At 42.3% G+C, this 22,142-nt stretch overlaps 1 protein-coding gene across 8 annotated transcripts in view; it reads left to right on the top strand.

The window, feature by feature from the left end:
• Nucleotides 1-22,142, top strand: part of rab3gap1 (RAB3 GTPase activating protein subunit 1) — a 230,181-nt gene that overhangs the window by 12,868 nt on the left and 195,171 nt on the right. For 3 of the 8 annotated variants that reach the window (XR_009798163.1, XM_061841834.1, XM_061841832.1), the window contains 2 exons: nucleotides 11,515-11,593; nucleotides 16,106-16,225. Coding sequence is in view for 6 of the 8 variants with exons in the window: in XM_061841834.1 (XP_061697818.1) it covers nucleotides 11,515-11,593; nucleotides 16,106-16,225 (199 nt within the window). In the remaining 2 variants the exon portion in view is untranslated. Of the gene's footprint in view, nucleotides 1-8,840; nucleotides 8,915-8,947; nucleotides 9,111-11,514; nucleotides 11,594-16,105; nucleotides 16,226-22,142 lie in introns of those variants that run through there. The other 5 variants (XM_061841831.1, XM_061841833.1, XM_061841830.1 and 2 more) reach the window with 5 other exon arrangements.

Raw genomic sequence — 22,142 nt, 5'->3', positions numbered from 1 at the left:
CATTCATGCACGTATATTCTGTTTTGCTTCGGCTAATCTTCATTCCTCTCCTTTCCAGTGCGTGCCTCCATCTTTCTAATTGTTCCTCCGGCTGCTCCCTGCTTTCACTGCAGATCATAATATCATCCGCGAACATCATAGTCCAAGGGGATTCCAGTCTAACTTCATCTGTCAGCCTATCCATTACTCCCACAAACAGGAAGGGGCTCAGTGCAGATCGCTCTTTTGCCTGGAAGCTCCATCCTCAGCACACTTCTGAACATGTCCAACCCATCTAAGTCTGCTCTCTCTAACCTTGTCTCTAAAACATCCAACTTTGGCTGTTTCTCTCATGAGCTCATTTCTAATCCTATCCAACCTATTCACTCCAAGCGAGAACCTCAGCATCTTCATTTCTGCTACCTCCAGTTCTGCTTCCTTTTGTTTCTTCAGTGCCATCGTCTCTAATCCATACATCATGGCTGGCCTCACCACTCTTTTGTAAAGTTTCCCCTTCATCTTAGCAGAGACTCTTCTGTCACATAACACACCAGACACCTTCCGCCAGGTGTAGATCCCTGATGCAGTCCCACATCCACCTTAAATTCTTTTGAACCACCCACGGCAGACCTCTCCGCTGTTCTGCTGCCCTCATACATGTATTATATATTATATTCTAACATATTTCTACGGCCACACAGTACCACGGTTCCGCTCTTGGTACTCTGTCATAGGCTTTTTCTCTAGGTCTACAAAGACACAATATAGCTCCTTCTGACATTCTCTGTTTTTTTTCACGAGCATCCTCAGGGCAAATAATGGATCTGTGGTATTCTTTCTTGGCATGAAACCATACTGTTTGTCGCAGATACTTGTTTCTGTCCTGAGTCTAGCCTCCACTACTGTTTCCCATAACTTCATTGTGTGGCTCATCATCTTTATTCTTCTGTAGTTTCCACAGTTCTTAACATCGCCTTTGTTCTTAAAAATGGGGACGAGCACACTTTTCCTCCATTCTTCTGGCATCTTCCCTCCTTCTAGTATTCTATTGAATAAGTTGGTCAAAAACTCCATAGCCACCTCTCCAAATTGCTTTCATACCTCCACTGGTATGTCATCGGGACCAACTGTCTTTCCATTTTTCATTCTGTTCAGTGCCTTTCCAACTTCCCCCTTACTAATCATTGCCAATTCCTGGTCATTAATACTTGCCTCTTCAACCCTCCCATTCTCTTCATTCATTAACTTCTCAAAGTACTCTTTCCATCTACTTTCCACACTACTGGCACCAGTCAACATATTTCCAACAATATCCTTAATCACCTTTGCTTGTTGCACATCCTTCCCATCTCTAGCCCTCTGTCTGGCCAACCTGTAGAGATCTTTTTCTCCCTCTTTCCTATCCAACCTGGTGTACATGTCGTCATGTGCTTCTTGTTTAGTCTTCGCCACCTCTTCCTTTACTCTACATCACATCTCAATGTATTTCTTCCGCCTCTCCTCAGTCCTCTCAATGTCCCACTTCTTCTTTGCTAATCTCTTTTCTTGAATGACTTCATGTATTTTGGGCTTCCAATGACCTGTAGACAACCCATGCCGCACATTTCATACTTTAAAAGCAACAAAGTGCTTCACAAAAGACATGCAATAATCCCTATTTTTTTGTAGTTAATGGCGATTAGAACCCCCTGCGAAATATGAAAAATCGCACCCCAGGAATTTTCATGTGTATCTGGGTACAGTGACAGAAATAAGTATTTGAACACCCTGCTATATTGCAAGTTCTCCTACTGAGAAATCAACCAATAAATAAATAAAAATTTCATTGCAGGTGCATGTCCACTGTGAGAGAGATCCATGCAACATATCACCTCGTTGGGGTCTCAATGATCCTTACAAAGCTGAGGAATCAGCCCAGGAATACACGACATTTGGTTTAGGGCTGGAGAATTGCTAGGGCACGCCAGAACCTTGATATGCTTCTTACGGAGCCAGTCCTTGGTTTTCCTGTCTGTGTGCTTCGGGTCATTGTCATGTTGAAAGACCCAGCCACGGCCCATCTTCAATTCTCTGACTGAGGGAAAGAGGTTGTTCCCCAAAATCTCACTATACATGGCCGCGGTCATCCTCTCCTAAATTCAGTGCAGTCGTCCTGTCCCATGTGCAGATAAACACCTCCAAAGCATAATGCTACCAGCCCCATGCTTCACATTAAGGATGATGTTCTTGGGATGGAACTCATCAGTCGTCTTCCTCCAAACACGGTTCGTGGAATTATGACGAAAAAGTTCCAGTTTAGTCTCATCCGACCACAAAACTTTCTCCCATGACTCCTATGTATCATCCAAATGGTAATTGGGAAACTTAAGACGGGCCTTAACATGTGCTGGTTGAAGCAGGGAAACCTTCCGTGCCATGCATGATTTCAAACCATGACGTCTCAGTGTATTACCAACAGTCACCTATGAAATGGTGGTCCCAACTCTTTTCATGTCATTGACCAAGTCCTGTCGTGTAGTCCTGGGCTGATTCCTCACCTTTGTAAGGATCATTGAGACCCCACGAGGTGATATCTTTCATGGGGCTCCACTCTGATTGAGATTGAGCATCATGTTTAGCTTGTTCCATTTTCTAATGATTGCTCCAACAGTGGACCTTTTTTCACCATGCTGCTTGCCAATTTATCCGTAGCCCTTTCCAGCCGTGTGGAGTTGTACAATTTTGTCTGTGGTGTCTTTGTTCAGTGTGGCATTTTACAAAGTTAAATAATTTTTGGTGATCCTGACAGACCAGAACTGGGAGAGGTTTGAAGTCTAATTTGATATCAGACAGTGAAAATAGAAACGTTTTTGCACCGTGTATGCAGTCACTCACATTTGATGGGCATGATCACGCCCGCGTGCCATCACACTCACAAATCTGCACAACAAAGAACATTTGTTACGAATAGAAAAAATAGATATTAAAAGACGTCGCTTATTTTGTGTAGTCTTGACAATAATTTTTGTTTATTTCATAAACGTTGGAAACAAAACTAGCCTGATCCTAAACAATCAGAATTCACCCGGAAACAGGAAATGCAAGTTAACCTTACTGAGCATGTTCGGAAGTGATGCCAAAAGCACATGTTCCGAGCTGCTTCATGTACTGCGAGCGCATTTACGTCAGAAGCCATCAACATAATGAGCCATGTCAAAGGAAATTCAGATACACCAGGGGTGCTCATTGCGTCGATTGCGAGGCAGTTTTGGTTGATCGCGTGACAGCGTGCCCAAAAAAAACAAAAAAAAGACTGTGTATTAGTCTATCATCCACCTCGTCGCTTGATTCAGGTGTGGCGCATGGACATAAAGGTCCATTCTAGCAAGCCGGCCTCCAATTTATGGCAGTCGCTGCAATGCGCGTGTGCACAATAGGGTGAATCTGGTCCCCCTTGATTTTGAAAACTTGAGTCTTTTGAACTGAACTTTTTTTCTAGCGTGAAGCTTGATATTAAAAGTAAAACGGTGAAATTCGGATGAAATATTTCAATGTTTAGGGGTTCCTCATCGTGATGGAAATCTCAACATTGCATCAGTCAAATTGGCACATTAAAGCTTATATGTCGACTCGCATCAGTGGACTGCAAGCAATAAAATATCCGTGATTTCTTAAAAAAATAGCCATAAGGAAAGATTAAAATGTATTCGTAAAATATTCATTCAAATGAACATCCATCATTCAAAACATACATCCTGAAATGTACCTACATAACGCTGCAATAGTAAAATGTTAAATTTTTCACAGTTTGTCTCCAGTCTACAAATGCAAATCCCAATTTTTCAATTTCGGTTTTCATTTTGTTCCATTGGTTTGGTACAGCTTTCCTGTCATTTTCCACAACTTTTAAAACATTTTGGTAGTTTTTCACTATTTTAGCGGATTTTAGAAATTCGGCAGCTAGTTTTACACCTCTCTGGGCACTGTCATTAGTCACCCTTAGGTTTTGGACGACAGATTGATGTTTTCGGTAGTTTTCCATTGACTGCCATTGTTCAGGATCTTCAAGAAAATCAGTGTCTATATCAAGTAATTCAAAGAATTTCCACGAATCGCATGAACACAAATCTTTCAATTTTGTATGTTCAAGGTCAAAACAGGGGAAAATTGGTTTCCCGTAACCAGTCCCGTGCCAACTCTCGTTATGTGGTTTGTTTGGTAATGCGATAATTGTTTCCGCTATTTCACGTTTCTCTGTCTTGTCGAGACTGTCACTGAAGCGACTGAGCGGAATCATTTCTGGCACCAAGTACCAGTAGTGTTTCCTGAACCCCTTCAAAACAGCTTTAGCTATCACTGGATCAATATTCACAAATTTCGTCATATTTTTAGCCAATTGTAAATCATTGATCGGCGCTTCTGAGCTAATTGGACACATGAACCACCACGGCACATAAATGTGCGTCACAAATCTTGCTACTTTATCCATGACAGACCTTGATAAGAGTCTATCCTTCAAATCGGTGACAGAATTTCTTAAAAGAATCATTTTGATCCCATACAAAAGTTTCGCCATCCAGCGAGCTTTGTGTGTCGCAATGGGTTTCTGAAAGTTGGATGTATTGTCCTCTCCTAGGTAAACTAAAACCAAGTCTAGCAGTTCTCGGTAGTCGCCTCGCGGTAACAAGTTCACAGCAGCTGAGTTGGGGTCACCAGTGCCTGTCTTGATGGTTGTCAGAAGTTCAATGACATGATGTCGCTGCTCCAGCATAAAAGGATCCGAACTGCTGTCTCTCGTCAGCTCAGCAGTCTAATCCAGTTCAGAGTACCTGTCCCTGAATTTCGTAAACACTGACACGTCTTTGCTTCTTGATACTTCCACACCCAGAGCATCCCAAGCCTTTGTGAGTAAGATTTCACCCACATGTCTTCGACAAGCGCACCACAACAGAGCTTTCCCGAGGTTTTCCTGGATGCAAATGCAGCCAGCTGTGAGATGTCCCGTATTAGCACTGGTGGTATCAAATACTATAGCTGAAATATTGCCACTACAGTTCCATGTCTCCGCTAGATCGAGCGTAGCTTTAGAAAGAAGATCTCCAGCTCTTTCCGAAGACTTTACAGGAAGGGCAGGAACACTGAGCAATTTGATCCCACCCACGGCCGAAATCAACACAGGAAGACGATCATCCTTTGCGTATTTATCAGGTAACGTCTCCATTAGTTTGCCATCCCTCCTGGTCGGGGAGGAACCCAGTCCGTCTGGATTCTCTCAGCAATGTTGGCGGCCGCGTCCTTCCGGTACCGGTAGGACTGCACCGGGTTCAAGTTTACTGCAGATGTAGTGGCATCACAAGAGCTGATGAGAGATTCTATGGTTGCCGCTAGCGCAGTAGGCGAAATATAATTCCTCATTGCCGTTGAAACTAATTTTGTTGATTTCAGTACATCAAATGGGACGTGTATATCTGAGCCAATCTTCTTCAATCTTCTACGGGGAAGTCTAGTCGATGTTTGTTTGAATTTTCATCAGCTCTTGCTCTTGCGTATAACGATTCAACCTTCTCCGACATCTTTTTTCCCGCAACTGTTGGTATCCTTGCTTTCTGGTAAAAAATCACGACTTCCTGAACGACAGATTTTGCGGGTTCCCTGATAGGCTTGGCGATGTCTTGTCTTTGGAATTCCTCTTTTGCAGCAATGAATGACAGAAGAATCTGTTTTCTGGAAGGAAGTTTGGCTCCTTTGATGGCTTTATCATCCACGGTTGGGAGGGTCCCAAGCAAAAAATACCGTGGGTCTTTCTGTTTCGCAGCGGCCATGTTGACAGTTCAATGACTTCGCGTTAACTGAGAGGTAAACACCAACTAGGGCTGAGAGGTCATCAGCTCTTGCTCTTGCGTATAACGATTCAACCTTCTCCGACATCTTTTTTCCCGCAACTGTTGGTATCCTTGCTTTCTGGTAAAAAATCACGACTTCCTGAACGACAGATTTTGCGGGTTCCCTGATAGGCTTGGCGACCGTCTTGTCTTTGGAATTCCTCTTTTGCAGCAATGAATGACAGAAGAATCTGTTTTCTGGAAGGAAGTTTGGCTCCTTTGATGGCTTTATCATCTACGGTTGGGAGGGTCCCAAGCAAAAAATACCGTGGGTCTTTCTGTTTCGCAGCGGCCATGTTGACAGTTCAATGACTTCGCGTTAACTGAGAGGTAAACACCAACTAGGGCTGAGAGGTCAACCTGCTCAAGGATTTCATGAGTGCTTCTGAACGTTCTGGGGAATGTCCTGACGTTCTCGACGCCGCTCGACAATAGCTTAGAAAAATTTTTCTGGAAAATGGGCGCATTGCTGATCAACTATTCTTTACCAAAATCCGACTAATTTCGAAAAATTTGATCTCCATGAGGAACCTCTAAACACGATTCGATTTTGTTCAAATTTGAAAGCAGCTCTTACATGATGAACCTCACCTCCAGAAAAAAGTTTGTTGATTTTGAAAGATGTCGGGGGACCAGATTCACCCTAGTGCACAACCCAACTCCACCGCCCCGGCTGGCTGCTTGAAAAGTAGATCTTGTGGGGGAAAAAAATCTGGGCACCCCTGAGTTATATTGAAAACATTTCTGGGATATGACAGGCACTGTTTCAGTATACAACTAGAATAAGTATGATATTATTTACTTTCACTTTGGCTAAATTCTTATGTTAGACTAGGCTGTCCATATCTAAATGCGAACGGTCATTTTCCCCCTTGGTACCGCGTTATCTTAAAGTTGAAAACTTTTCCCCTCTACATGCTTTAGGAAGATATAATCTACTGCTAGCTTTCATCAATGGATCGACAATAGATACCGCCGTAAATTACACTAGATTATAACAATATATCATAAATTAGTTTTGAAATTGAATGTCTATTGACCTCTTTCAAAATGTCTTTCTCAATGTTTGCAGTATCAATAAATTAGGATTATGGTATTAGGTAACAACTACATACTCTGGTATAACAACTCAGTAACTTATTTAAAGGTCTTGAGATTCCATCCCTAATCACACCCGCAACTTTATATCTGCGGGCATGACTGACCACACCTGTACAATTTTCAAATATGAGTCACTGGAGCATGTAAACATCTTGATTCAACTGTGTTTGTATATATAATTGTACTGTGCGTATTGAGAGTTCACAAATGTTACGAATCGTCCATATTTTGTGATGGGAGTCAATTAACACTATCTTGAGACACCCAAAACACTGATATTTCTGGATATTGGAGAGTGCAGAATCCAACGTCCGACATTACCGACCAATACTGTGCCGTGCCCGGACACAGTGTTGACAATTTCAGAAGTGAAATTAATAAAAGATATTTTTTTAAAGTGAGACGTAAAAGAAAAAAAAAGTTTTTTTTTGTGCATGCTGTTTCATTTAGCCCAACAAAATCAACCAATGTTACAGCCAAAACACCAATTGTTCTGGATATTGAGGTGAGGGGGGGGAAATCCAACATTCAACATTTTCCCACCAATGCAGACATTCCTGACCAATACAGTGCTGTGTCTAGACAATTTAAAAAATTAATTTGATAAATACTACAAACGGCATTAAACCCCACTTGTTTGAGATTTTCGACAATCATTCCTATCCCCCCAAATAATCCCTTAACTAGCCTAAATGATGATCTCAAAGGGAGATGAGGCAACCTAAATAGAGGAGGTCCAGAAGCTCACAACTCCCTCAAACAGCAATCTGGCTCTGAACACTACAAAAACAAAGGAGATCATTGTGTACTTCAGGAGGAACAGAACAGGCTCCCATTTTCGTCACTGGTGAGCGTGTAGAGAGAGTCTGTACATTCAGATTCTGGGAATCTGAGGACCTCTCTTGAACAGGCAACAGGTCATCAAGAAGGTTCAAAAGGCTCTCCTTTTCCTGAAAGTTCTCAGGAAAACCAACCTGGCCATTTACTGCTCATTCATCGTGATCCTGCTGACATATTGTCTCTCCCTCTGGGATGGAAACTGCACTGAGGCAGATAGAGCAAAGCTTTAGAGGACAATTAAAGAAGCACAGAAGTTCCTTGGCTGCCCTTACCCTCCATGGCAGACATTTACTCTTTTCAGTCCCTCAGCAAAACTCTAATCATTAGGGACATTACACACCCACGTACGCAACTGTTTGATCTCCTGCCATCTGGAAAGCTGTACAGATGCACAAAAGCAAGGACAAATAGACCGAGGAACACTTTATTTTTTTTTTTTTCCACCCAGGAGCCATGGACCCCGAACTCTCATATTTCCTCTAGCAATGCTATTAATGTGAAGGCACGCTGATTTCAACATCTTGTGTAATACATTTAACGCATTTCATTTTACACATCTATTTTTATTTATTTTTTTCCCTTGCTTTTATATGTATATACACTGATACAGGAAATGCTCAATCTTGTACAGTCATGGCCAAACCTTTAGAGAATGACAAGTATCGGTTTTCATAAACTTTGCTACTTCATTATTTTTAGATTTTTTTTTTGTAAGATGTTACTTTGCCCAACTAAACTATAATTACAAGAATTTTATTTACAAATGAAATTTATACAGTGTAAATATTTGGAATGGTGACGCTTCTTTTTCAAGACCTCTGCAATCCTACCTGGTATGCTGTCAATTAACATCTGGGCCATATCTTGACTGACCTCATTCTTTTATAATCAACGCTTGGAATTTGTCAGTTTTTGTTCTCAATGAAATTAAGGTCTGGTGACTTTCCTGGCCCTGCTCTCAAAATGTCTATTTTTTTTTCTCTCTCTCTCTCTCTCTCTCTCTCTCTCTCTGAGCCACATATAGTTAGAACTTTTGCCTTGTGGCAAAGTGTTCCGTCATCCTGGAGAATGAATTGTTAGTTACCAAACTGCTCGTGGATGGTTGGAAGAAGTTGCTCTCTGAGGATGTATAGGTACCATTTTTATTTCATGGCTTTGTTTTTCAGAAAAATTGTGAGTGAGCCAGTTCCCTTGGCTGAGAAGTCCCAGATGTTTTTCTTGGAGAGAAGTGGCTTCTTTGTTCCACTTCTTGACACCAAGCCATCCTCCAAAATTCTTCACCTCACTGTGTGTGCAGATGTACTCACATCAACTTTCTGCCATTCCTGAGTAAGCTCTGCACTGGTGGTGACCCGATCCCGCAGAACAATGAACTTTAGAAAACGGTCCTGGGGTTTGCTGGACTTTCTTGGGCACCCTGAAGCCTGCTTCACAGCATTTTAACCTCTCTCCTTGAAGTTGATGATGATCCAATAAATTTTTGATTTAGATGCACTCTTACTCGCAGCTTTATCTTTACCCCTAAAGCACTTTTTGTGCATCGCAATGAGGACTTCATGTGTTTCTTTCCCAGTAACAGAGGAAGAACAATGATTTCAAGCACCACCCTGCTTTTAAAGCTGTTATTCTAGCCCAGCATGACAAAGTTAACTAAAGGGTTGTCCTCATCGACACTTGTGTTAACAAAAAAAATGAATCAGAATCAGCTTTATGGGCCAAGTGTTTGAAAACACACAAGGATTTTGTCTCCAGGTAGTCGGTGACGCGCTGATACGATATTCAGGACAAACAACAAACAAAGTAACAAGAACAAGAGACATTGTGTTCATAGGAACTATGCCTTATAAGAGTCACAGATGTGCAAGATGCACAGTCTTCCTCTTTTATAGCAGTAAGGTGACGAATTGTGGGATAGTCTACAGAATATATTACTAATACTAATACTGATTGGACCAACAACGGCACAAGGCAGAAAATACTAGCTTCGCTAATCAAGAATTTAATGATTTAATTGCCAGCGGGAAAAAACAGTTTGAATGCCTGCTAGTTTTGACTTGCATTGATCTGTAGCGCTTACCTGACGGAAAGAGCTGGAAGAGCCGGTGGTCAGGATGTGGAGGGTCCGAAAGGATCCTGCCTGCTCTTTATCTAGTTCAAGTGGCATGCAAGTCTTCAAGGGTGGGAAGAGTGGTGTCGACAATCCATTCAGCGGTTTTGATTGTCCGTTGCAGTTGGAAACCAGACTGTGATGGAGGTACATGGTACTGATTGGATGACTGCTGAGTAGAACTGTCTCAGCAGCTCTTGTGACATAATATAGCTCCTCAAAAACTCAACAATTCTATTTTTGTGTCATGTCAATATGGGATAATGTGTGTACAGTGAGTGGGGAAAAAAAACGTGATTTTAGCAAATCACTGCAATATAAAAATGAACATTTTAAGGACGTCTGAATACTTTTCGTACCGACTGAATATGTGCAATTCACACGTTTGTCAATCCACAAGTATATCCATTTACATTTTTTTAAAATCCTCAAATATATCTGAAATCACGTTTTTCAAATCCCTAAGTGTATCTGATTTATACATTTTTTCCATTCCATATTATTTCCACGGTTTTGGAATTCACAATTATACAGGCAATTTACGCGTATTTTAATGTTGCGTGTCATTTGGAAATATTCAGTTTTGCTTTTGAATTGTTGGAAGGCTGTTTGAGGCAGGTGTATTTATTATTGCGACAATTATAACCTTTTTAAGATTCATTCATACATAGGAAAGCCTTCCACCCGTTAAGTGCCGGTGTTACTGTCTCCATTGGTGACTTGAATATAAAGAAATGACCTTCCTCACCTAATCTAAATAAGTGTCTCTTTTCTCTCTCGCTCTCGCTCTCGCTCTCGCTCTCGCTCTCTCTCTCTCTCTGAGACAACAACATTGCTGCCTTGCAGATCGTTGGAGTTCCCACGTGATTTTTCTTTTCAACTTGCAAATGTTACATTTGTTACAACAAAATGCGCAAGCCTGTTGGTTCACAAATGCACCTCCAACAATTCAGAAGCAAAATTTAATATTTACAAATGAAAAGTCATAAATGCACACACACAAAACATGTAAATCGTGGAAATATTTGTGAATTTGGAAAACATTTATCATTGGTTGATTAGTAAAATGTGTAAATCGCAAATGTATTTGTGGATTTGAAAAAAGTAGAAATTTTATTTCTACTTTTTATGGACCCAGTTTTGTACAACAATAGACGTTTTTAATCAGGTTTCATTCATCAAACTCCCTTTCACATTGTGGCCAGAGAATTATTTGCAGTGCCACCATTTATTCATTTCTGACTTTTAGACAATAATCACCAAAGCTGGATTTATCTGGGTGTGATGGGGCCTCCACAGCAAACAGATGCATGGCATTGTTTTCACCAGCATCTGCTGTGAAGTAGCTATGGGAGACTGTATAAATATCAGAGACAATTTTACATAAAACATATTCTAACAAACTATTGATTGCAATTTGTTTGTGGCTTTCCATTCATTTTTTTTTTTGTCATGGTAAAGATATACATTGCTCTATCCTCACCAGCCTAAAATACATGGGTATGGAAAATGACATACTTTTGTGTACATCAATCTTTGGTAGACAATAATAAACTGTACCACATTTTACACCTCTAATTCATTCATAATGAAAAAGAACATAAAAGACACTTTGTTTGTTTACAGCTACCTTTCCCTCTGCAATGCAGGACCTTTTGTCCACTAATAGTGACTTCCCTCCTCGAGCCCACTGTTTGGTCAGATGGTAAGTTTATGCATCTGTTTTATTATCAAGAAATATTTGACAAAAGAATACTGTCAAGAATAAAACATTTTTGTAAAGTCTAATCTGTGTATGACACACATTGATTGACCACTATATAAAGTTTAGCTTTTTATATTTTGATTTATTTTAATTTTTTTCTACACACATCATTGTCATTTAGAAGTCTGTTCAAGCAAGATAATAGGGTGAATCGTTAGGCTGGGCATTAAGATCTCACAATTCAATTCAAATCTTAATGTTGCAATTCGATTTAATATCAATTTTTTAATTTTAGACAATAGCACTTTACCGAAACACAAACTTCCAAATAATTTCAGGTGATTGAGAAGCTTTTAGGGGAGCTTCAGACCTCCATCGAATAGGCGTAGCGAAGCCACTGGAGTCAGCTATACTTTGTCCATTGTATTCTGGAGGTATTATGCTTTATCAGGCTTTAAAATTAATTGGAAATTGAAGAAGAAAAAAGGGTCTAATTGTTTCTGTTACTGTATATGCATGAACAGGTTTCTGTGGCTGTATCTCTACTGTGTGTGTGTGTGTATATATATATGCTGGAGCCTATATACATAAAGCCACAATATATATATGTACACTGCCTATAGTACACTATTGAGGCAGCACGGTGGAGCCGCTGTAAAGCGTTGGCCTCACAGTTCCGATGACCCGGGTTCAATCCCAGCCCGCCTGTGTGGAGTTTGCATGTTCTCCATGTGCTTGCGTGGGTTTCCTGCCACATCCCAAAAACATGCAACATTAATTGGACACTCTAAATTGCCCCGGGGTGTTATCGTGAGTGCGGCTATTTGTCTCTGTGTGTCCTGCGATTGGCTGGCAACCAGTTCAGGGTGTACACTGCCTCCTGCCCCTTGACAGCTGGGATAGGCTCCAGCAACCCTTGTGAGGATAAGCGTCTAAGAAAATGGATGGATGGATGGATGGATGGACATATGTACAGACACACACAAACATGCCACCAAGCAGACAGCGCCCTCTTTGAGGGAGGGATCACTTGCGGTGGGGGGGTATTAGTGTTTACAATCATGATGCCTGGTGCCACGCTGCAGTGATTTCTAAACCCTGTCCAACACTGCTGGAGTTGATGATCGTCAAGTGCCAACCCTTCTACCTATCATAGCAATATACTGTTGTTCTGCTGGCAGCATTTTACGTCCATCCCAACTCAACTAACAACAGGAGCGATGTCGTAACTCCACCGGTTCATCAGTGAGCAGAAGACATCACACCCTGATGCCTTCCTCATCCTTCATCCTGTTTAAGGTGACAAAGCCAGCCAAGAATATCCAGATATGGCTTGAGTGGTCATCAGAGCCATTAAAGGACTGATGTGCCACCACTTAGTTCCAGGAGTACACAGAAACCAGCCAGAGCCAACTTGGCATCAGAGAAGGTAAGAGGCAGTACTCCAGGTGGATAACTGACGACTTCAGCGACAGCAGAGACACCAGGAACCTGTTGCGTGGTAGGCAGACCATCAAAGACTACAAGACACCCCCCCAACAGACCTGCGACAACTCCTCTTCGCTGTTGGATTTTCTTAATGGTCACCTCCTCCTCACTCAGGTGACCCACGACTGCACACGACATCCAACTCCAATTTCTTCATCAAGTTTGCAGACGTGACTATGTGGGTCCCATCAACAACAACGATGGGACAAGCTACAGGTGAGCCACCTGGTGATGGTGCAAGGACAGCAATCTCCACCTGAGCATGGAGAAGATTAAGGACATTATAGTGGACTTCAGGAAAGGATCACCCAACATCCTCTGCTAACCATCAACAGTGAAGCAGTTGAGCTGTGAGTAGCGCCAAATTCCTTGGTGCACAAATCTTCGAAGACCTGTCCTGGACCCATAACACCACAGCACTATCTAAAAAGGCTCAACAGTGGCTATACTTCCTGCGGAAATGGAAAAGAGCAAAAGCCCCGTCCAGCAACATGATCTCCTTTTACAATGGGATGTTTGAGAACATCCTGTGCAGCAGCATCACCATGTGGTCGGGCGCTTGCACCACCTCCTTCCACAGGACACTGCAATAAATACACTGTGAGAGCAATTAAGAAGTTTATCGGTGTCTCTCTTCCCTCCCTTCAATGACAAATGTTGGTCCAGATTTTACAAAAATCATGGAAGTTGAAACTCCTGAAGACGTGAAGAAATGGGTCCAAGCGGGGTGGAGCAGTTGGCGGAAGTTGTCTGGTGGTCTATGCAACAGAAGAATATCCGCTAGGATGAAGGGCAAAGTTTATAAAACAGTTGTGAGGCCGGCCATGATGTACGCATTAGAGACGGTGCCACTGAAGAAACAACAGGAAACAGAACTGGAAGGAGCAGAAATTAAGATGCTGAGGTTCTCACTTGGAGTGAACAGGTTGGATAGGATTAGGAACGAGCTCATGTTTTGGAGACAAGGTTAGAGAGAGCAGACTTAGATGGTTTGGACATGTTCAGAGACGAGTGAGTATATTGGTAGAAGGATGCTGAGGATGGAGCTGCCAGGCAAAAGAGTGACAGGAAGACCAAAGAAAAGATTTATGGATGTTGTGAGGGAGGACATGAGGACAGTGGTTCTTAAAGAAGATGATGCACAAGATAGGCTTAATTGGAAAAAGGTGACATGCTATGGCAACCCCTGATGGGACAAGCCGAAAGGAAAAGAAGATGAAGATCTGAAGAATACAATACCGAATTGGTCGGGGCCCGGATTAACAACGCCCACCCACGGCAATGAAGGAAACAGGGGCGACGAAGAAGTGATGGGTAAGTACGGCATCCAGGATAGGAACGTTGAAGGATAGATGGTGGTGGACTTTGCAAAAACTATAGAAATGGCAGTCGTGAACACCTTTTTCCAGAAAAGGCAGGAACATACAGTATTTGAACACCCTGCTATATTGCAGCAGCGAAGTCATTCAGGATAGAAATGAAAATGTGTTGACTGGTGCCAGTAGTGTGCTAAATAGATGGAAATAATACTGAGAAGTTGATGAATGAAGAAAATCAGAGGGAAGTAAGAATAGAAGAGGCAAGTGTGAAGGACCAGGAATTGGCAATGATTAGTCAAGGGGAAGTTATAAAGCCACTGAACAAGATGAAAAATGGAAAGACAGTTGGTCCTGATGACATACCTGTGGCAGTATGGAAGCAATTTGGAGAGGTAGCAGTTGAGTTTTTGACCAAATTATTCAACAGAATACTAGTGGGTGAGAAGATGCCTGAAGAATGGAGGAAAAGTCTTCAACAAAGATGATTTGCAGAGCTGTAGGAACAATAGAGGAATAAAGTTGATGAGCCACACAATGAAGTTATGGGAAAGAGTAGTGGAGGCAAGACTCAGAACAAGAAATAAGTATCTGCGAGCAACAGTATGGTTTCATGCCTAGAAAGAGTACCACAGTTATATTATTTGCTTTAAGGATGCTTGTGGAAAAGAACAGAGAACATGAGAAAGAGCTACATTGTGTCTTTGTGGATCTAGAGAAAACCCATCACAGAATATCAAGAGAGGAACTGTTTTACTGCATACCTAAGTCTGGTCTGGCGTAGAAACATGTTAGAAAAGTACAGACATGTATGAGGGCAGCAGAGCATTGGTAAGGTGTACCGTAGGTGTGACAGAAGAATTTAAGGTGGAGGTGGGACAGCTTCCGGGATCAGCTCTGAGCCCCTTCCTATGTGCTGTGGTAATGGATAGGCTGACAGGTGAGGTTAGACTGGAATCCCCTTGGACCATGATGTTCGCAGATGTTGTAAACACATTTATACTTTCTACTCCTCACATTTTTAAAATGATCTTGTTACTTTATAAAACCTCCTTGAGTCAGCGACAATGTGATGTAAAAAGCAGAATGCTGAAAAATTGGGAAGCCGAATTAAGTGAGCCAAGCGCATTATACAAATTGTAGACACAGCACTCATAAATACAACACTCCACTTTCAGCCTTGTACATACAGTAATGCTCAGCTAGTGGGGAAAAGTATCTTCTCATTCCATGTAGCTAATCTAGTGAGGGCAAAACGTCGGCACATTCAGTCTGTGGAAACCAAAATTACAATTACATCTGTACATTGTGCTGCGTATGGCGTACGGTTGCACACGTCATACAATTTCAATTTGACCTTCGAACTCCGATTAACCTTTCATTAGTAAGATTGTTTTGGTTCTCTTTTTCTAAAAGAGCCTGCGATGATTGAACCAAAGTCATTCTGTAGAAAGGGAGCTTGTTGAAGTTTGTCTTCTGAAAGTAAATTGCCATATTTGAGCATAAATTGCATCACTTTTTTTTTTTTGTCTAAGCCACCCTGTTTTATCTTTTCTGCTTTGTTCCCTCCAGTGAAACCATGCCAATTATCTGAAGAGAAATCTCACTATATATATTTTCTTACTGGGTTTACTTTTTTCCTTAAGTGCCTGTATAAGTGCGTTCTGTCACACGATGCCTGGCCCCTCAAGTCTTTCTCTGGTGACAGGTATGGGATACGAGAGTTTATTGTCATATCCCCAGGAGCCAACGTTGAGGCTATCATCAGCGAGTCCAAATGTAATTTGCTTCTGAGCTCCATCTCAGTTTCCCTTGTCAACAGTGGCTGGTGAGACAAAAAAACACTCCTCTTTGTAATACATGTAACAAAAATATGAACACATTTGGTTTTGAACTATATCATACTGTAATTCTGATGGAATCTGTTTGTCTCTAAGTTCTTGATTCTGTTTTTGCAAGCTCTTGTTTCGAAGTCTATCTGCATTAGAGTGATCATAATTCTGAATTCAGCTCTTTAATGTTGACTTTGTTTCAAATGCCCACAACCATGGGGAAAGAGTAGTATCGATTTCCTCATTTTTTTTTTTTAGGGGGGTGGTTAAATCAGTAACATGTTTTGAAATTTGCAACGCAAGTTTATGGATGCATCACATTTCATACACAAGATAACTCAATGTGGAGGCCCAACACCTTAGCATGAGAATCATTTCCAGACCCCATGACACTTGCACTACCCTGCTTCACTCTCTTCACTGTGTGCTGGAGCTGAAATTCAGTGTTTGCAAGACATCTGACAAACTGTGGCCCTTGGATCATAAAAAAACAATCTTAGTTTCATATGTCCACAAATCACATCCTTTCTTTTTGGGGCAGTCATTTTGCTTTCATTTCCCCATAATGTACCATATTTTCATGACGATAAGTCACACTCAAAAGTATCAAGTTTTCTCTGAAAAAATGTGTGCATTGTGAGCACACCAAGTTCCAAAATCTGAACGTGTGACAACTCCAATAAAATACAACACATGCATATCACATTGTTAGCATTCATACTAGCATCCGTTTCAGCATTCATGAAAGCTACCATTTGATGGTGCTCACGAGGCAGTGAGGAACAATTGCAGTTTTACATTTGTAAACAGAATAAACTTTCATTCTCCCATGCACTGACTGTGTAGGCAAGTCAACATGTTCACACTGTAACACCCATAAATTTTCTTAGCTGGTTATCCTCACAAGGGTCGCGGCAATGCTAGAGCCAATCCCAGCTGTCAATGAACAGGTGGCAGGGGACACCCTGAACTGGTTGCCAGCCAATCGCAGGGCACATCACACCTAGCGGCAATTTAGAGTATCCAATTAATGATCCATGTTTTGGGGGAGGAAACCAGAGTGCCCGGAGAAAACCCATGCAGGCACAGGGAGAACATGCAAACTCCACACAGGGAGGGCTGGGATTGAACCTGGCTCCTCAGAACTGTGAGGCCAACGCTTTCCATCTGATCCACCATGCCGCCCACGCTAACAACAATACTAAAATTATCACACCACAGCAAACAGAATAGCATAAATAGCAAATAATAAAATAAATAAAACAATGACTGATGAAATAATTGACACAAAACATGCACTTTAAACATTTGCATTCTGAGTAGTGCTGCAAAGCATGCTGGGAGCACTCAAAGCATGCTGCAGAGGAAAGTCTTTTTGGCCGCTTGTATCTGGGATCTTGTTCTTTTGATCATGACCAAAGGTGAAAGAAGGAATGTAGATCGACTGATAAATTGAAAGCTTCACCCTTCGGCTTAGCTCCTTCTTTACCACAACGGACTGATACGAAGTCAGCATTACTGCAGATGCTGTACTGGTCCGCTTGGAGATCACCTGTTCCATTCTTCCCTCAGTTGTGAACAAGACTCCAACATACTTGAACTCCTCCACTTGGGGCAGGAACTCATCCCCGACATGAAAATGGCACACCACCCTTTTTGGACTGAGGACCGTTGTCTCAAATTTGGAGGTCCCGATTGTAATCCCAGCAGTTTCACACTCTTCTGCAAACTGCTCCAGTGAGAGTTGCTTGCAACTTGGTGAGGCCAACAGAATCAGACCTGCAAAAGCAGAGATACACTACTGAGACCACCAAAATCAAACCCCCTCTATGCCTCTGCTGTACCTAGAAATTCTGTCCATAAAGGTTGTGAATAGAATCGGTGAAAAAAGGACAGCCTTGATGGGGCCAAACCCTCACCGGAATGTGGGCCAAATTTTGACACCGGTCGTACATTGACCGAACAGCCTGTTTTTTTTCCTCAGTGACCACCAAAACTCCATTCCCCTTGATCAGCTAGCACCCATCATCTGCCTCAGGACTTCCATAGGCTAAAAGGCCAGATAGCACTCTTTCTTCAGCTTGACTATCCCTCGCCGCTCATGTCCATCAATGGGTTTGAGGGTTTCCGCGACGACAGGGACAAACTACCTTACACCCACAGCTCATGTCAGCTGCCTTGGCAGTCGAGGCACCGACCATGGTTCACTCGGCCTCAATGTTCCCCTGGCCTCTTCCGACGTGGGTGAAGTTTTGCCAGTGCTGGGGGTTGAAACTCCTTCTGACGGGGGATTCTGCCAGACGTTCCCAGGAGACTCTCACGATACATTAAGCCCTGCCTTGTTGGAGTGGCATCTTCCCCCACCATCGGAGTCAACTCAACACCAGGTGATCAGTAGACAGCTCCGCCCCGCTCTTCATCTGAGTGTCCAAGACTTGTGGCCACAAGTCCAATGACACAAGCACATAGTCGCAGTCAGAAGACCATTATAAGAAGAATGAGCTTTAATTGCTAAATATGCAAAAACACACGAGAAATTTATCTCTGCCTGTCAGTGCCGCCCTGGTACGACATTCATGTTGAGTACTGAGAACAAACAAACAGGAATGAAGAAACAATAGACTATGGTCGACACAGAAGCAAAGCAACAATAGTTCAGTCTACTTAAGATTAAAGCATGGAAAAGCTTCTCCTGGTCTGCTTGACACATGCAAGCTTTCACACTGGATTTGTTCTTGAGATGATTAAAGGCAGTTTTCGTAAATGATTTGGTATGACTGTTCAAGTTCAGTTGGAAGGGGACACAAGCCAGTGGACTCTGTTGGCTGGTCTGAAGCCCTGATGAATGCAGAGGGTTGCGTCAAAAAAGGCATCCGTCTTGAAACTTTGCCAAACATTCAACTAAAGAATCCCATACAAGATCAGTCATGACCCAGGTTAACAACGCCCGTCTGCAGCACCGTTAACCTGCAGAGCGTCAGTGTAAATTCAGCTACTCTGGGTCAAAGACAAAGAAGAGGAGGAAAAGAGATTCGTTGGCAGAAGAAGAGAAATGCAGAGAGCCTACAACCGAGTGTAGGGACTCGGCAAATGTTCTTTCCAGAGAATATTCCAAGTTAACAAATGTCCAGAAATATCTAAGAATGAAAGGCAGAATGCAGTGTGGCGTGTACTTGTCTATTTGTCCACAGAGTGGTGGTAAGAAGCTCTGTTGATGGTCCTTTTCAGTCTTCTTATACAGGCACCTCTCGGAACATTCCAGAATTCCACATCACAAAAGAACCGCATCATAGTGACATAAAAGCATGAAAGGAAAACAAAAATACTCACACACATAACAAGTGACTCACGTGCTCTTGTTTTTCATTTTTGCACAATAAATCAAAACGTGGTTCAACAGTGGAAAGGGCAATTTTCTCATCATGATTAGGTTCCAGACGATTTCGTTTTTTTCGTCTTCATATCACGGACCCCCTGGAAAGATGTTTTTCACCCCCTGGGGGTCCGTGGACCCCACTTTCGGAACCACTGCTCTAAACTTTAACCTCGAACATGGAGAAGACTCATCAGAGATGCAGCCAAGAGGCCCATGATCACTCTGGATGAAGTGCAGAGACCTACAGCTGAGGTGGGAGAGTCTGTCCATAGGACAACAATCAGTCGTAGACTGCACAAATCTGGCCTTTATGGAAGAGTGGCAAGAAGAAAGCAATTTCTCAAAGATATCCAGAAAAAGTCTTGTTTAAAGATTGCCACAAGCCACCTGGGAGACATACCAAACGTGGAAGAATGTGCTCTGGCCAGATGACACCAAAATCAAACTTTTTGACCACAATGCAAAACAATATGTTTGGCGTATAAGCAGCACAGCTCATCACCCTGAACACACCATCCCCACTCTCAAACATGGTGGTAGCAGCCTCATGGTTTGGGCCTGCTTTTCTTCAGCAGGGACAGGGAAGATGGTTTTTTACTTGGAAGATGAATAGAGCCAAATGCAGGACCATTCTGGAAGAAAACCTGTTGGTGTCTTTAAAAAAGACCTGAGACTGGGACACAGATTTATCTTCCAACAGGACAATGATCCAAAACAAAACCAAATCTACAGTGGAATGGTTCACAAGTAAACATATCCAGCTATTAGAATGGCCAAGTCAAAGCCCAGACCTGAATCCAATCGAGAATCTGTGGGCAGAGCTGAAGACTGCTGTTCACAAACGTTATCCATCCACTCTCACTGAGCTCAAGCTGTTTTGTAAAGAGAATGGGCAAGAATTTCAGTCTCTCCATGTGCAAAGCTGATACATACCCCAAGCCACTTGCCACTATGATTGCACCAAAAGGTGGCGCTACAAAGTATTAATACAAGGGGGCCGAATAATATTGCACGCCCCACTTTTCCGATTTTATTTGTTAAAAAAGTTTAAAATATCCAATAAATTTCGTTCCACTTCACTATTGTGTCCAACTTGTTGTTTCTTGACCAAAATTTTTTTAAATTAGCCAAATACTTTAACAAGGCACTGTATATTTTGTGCAGACGATGTAATCTAAAAGAGGTTACTGACTGTAAGGTAGTGGTCGGGGAGAGTGTAGCTCGAAATCTGATTGTGGTGTGAAGGATGACTCTGGTGATGGGTAGCAAGATTAAGAAGACAATAGTAGAGCAGAGAAACGTGGTGGAAGCTCAGAAAGGAAGAATGTTGTGCGGCTTTTTGGAAAGAGGTGAGACAGGCTCTCGATGGACAGGAGGAGTTCCCGGAAGATGGACTACTACAGCCAAGGTGATCAGAGAGACAGGCAGGAGAGTACTTGGTGTGTTTTCTGGCAGTCAAGGGGAGAAGGAGACTTGGTGGTGGAACCCCAAAATACAGGAAGGGATACAAGGAAAGAGGTTAGCGAGTAAGAAGTGGGACACTGAGAGGACTGAGGTGAGTCGAAACGAATACATTGAGATGCAACCTTGGTCAAAGGAAGAGGTGGCGAAGCATGTATAACATGTTGGGCATGAAAGAAGGAGAAAATGATCTCTACAGGTTAGCCAGTCAGAGAAATGGAGATGTGCAACATGTCAGGCTGATGAAGGATAGAGATGGAAATGTGTTGACTGTTGCCAGTTTTGTGCTAAATAGATGGAAAGAGCACTTTGAGAAGTTGACAAATATAGAAAATGAGAGAAGGAACAGTGGAAGAGGCTAGTGTGAAGGACCAGGAAGTGGCAATGATTAGCAAGGGGGAAGTGAGAAAGGCACTAAAGAGGATGCAAAATGGTAAGGTAATTGGTCCTGATGACATGCCTGTGGAGGTATGGAAGCAATTTGGATCAGTGGCTGTAGAGTTGTTGACCAACTTATTCAATGGAATACGAGCGGGCGAGAAGATGCCTCAAGAATGGAGGAAAAGTGTGCTTGTTCCCATTTTTCAGAACAAAGGCAATTTGCAGAGGTGTGGGAACCATAGAGGAATAAAGTTGTGAACCACACAATGAAGTTATGGGAAAGAGTAGTGGAGGCTAGACTCAAGACAGAAGTAAGTATCTGCAAGCAACAGTGTGGTTTTGTGCATCGAAAGAGTACCACAGATGCAATATTTGCTTTGATGATGCTCATGGAAAAGTACAGAAAAAGTCAAAAGGAGCTACATTGTTTCTTTGTGGATCTAGAGAAAGCCTATGACAGAGGAAATATGTGAGAATAGTATAGGACATGTGTGAGGGCAGGAGAGCAGTGGTAAGGTGTGCCATAGGTGTGACAGAAGAATTTAAGTTAGGGTAGGACTGCAGATCTTCTGGGTTTGTGATGCACGCATCCCCTATGCAATAAATGGTATAGTTTACACGGGGAGACAACCAGGGGAAAAAAAGTTTGGAAGAATCTGGGAGAAAACATTGTCCAGCAGTTGTGTAGTAGATTT

This window comes from Syngnathoides biaculeatus, chromosome 14, assembly GCF_019802595.1.
Source record: "Syngnathoides biaculeatus isolate LvHL_M chromosome 14, ASM1980259v1, whole genome shotgun sequence".
Lineage (NCBI taxonomy): Eukaryota > Metazoa > Chordata > Actinopteri > Syngnathiformes > Syngnathidae > Syngnathoides > Syngnathoides biaculeatus.
Note: the sequence above shows the minus strand (reverse complement) of the source record. Positions and strands in the feature narration are given on the sequence as shown.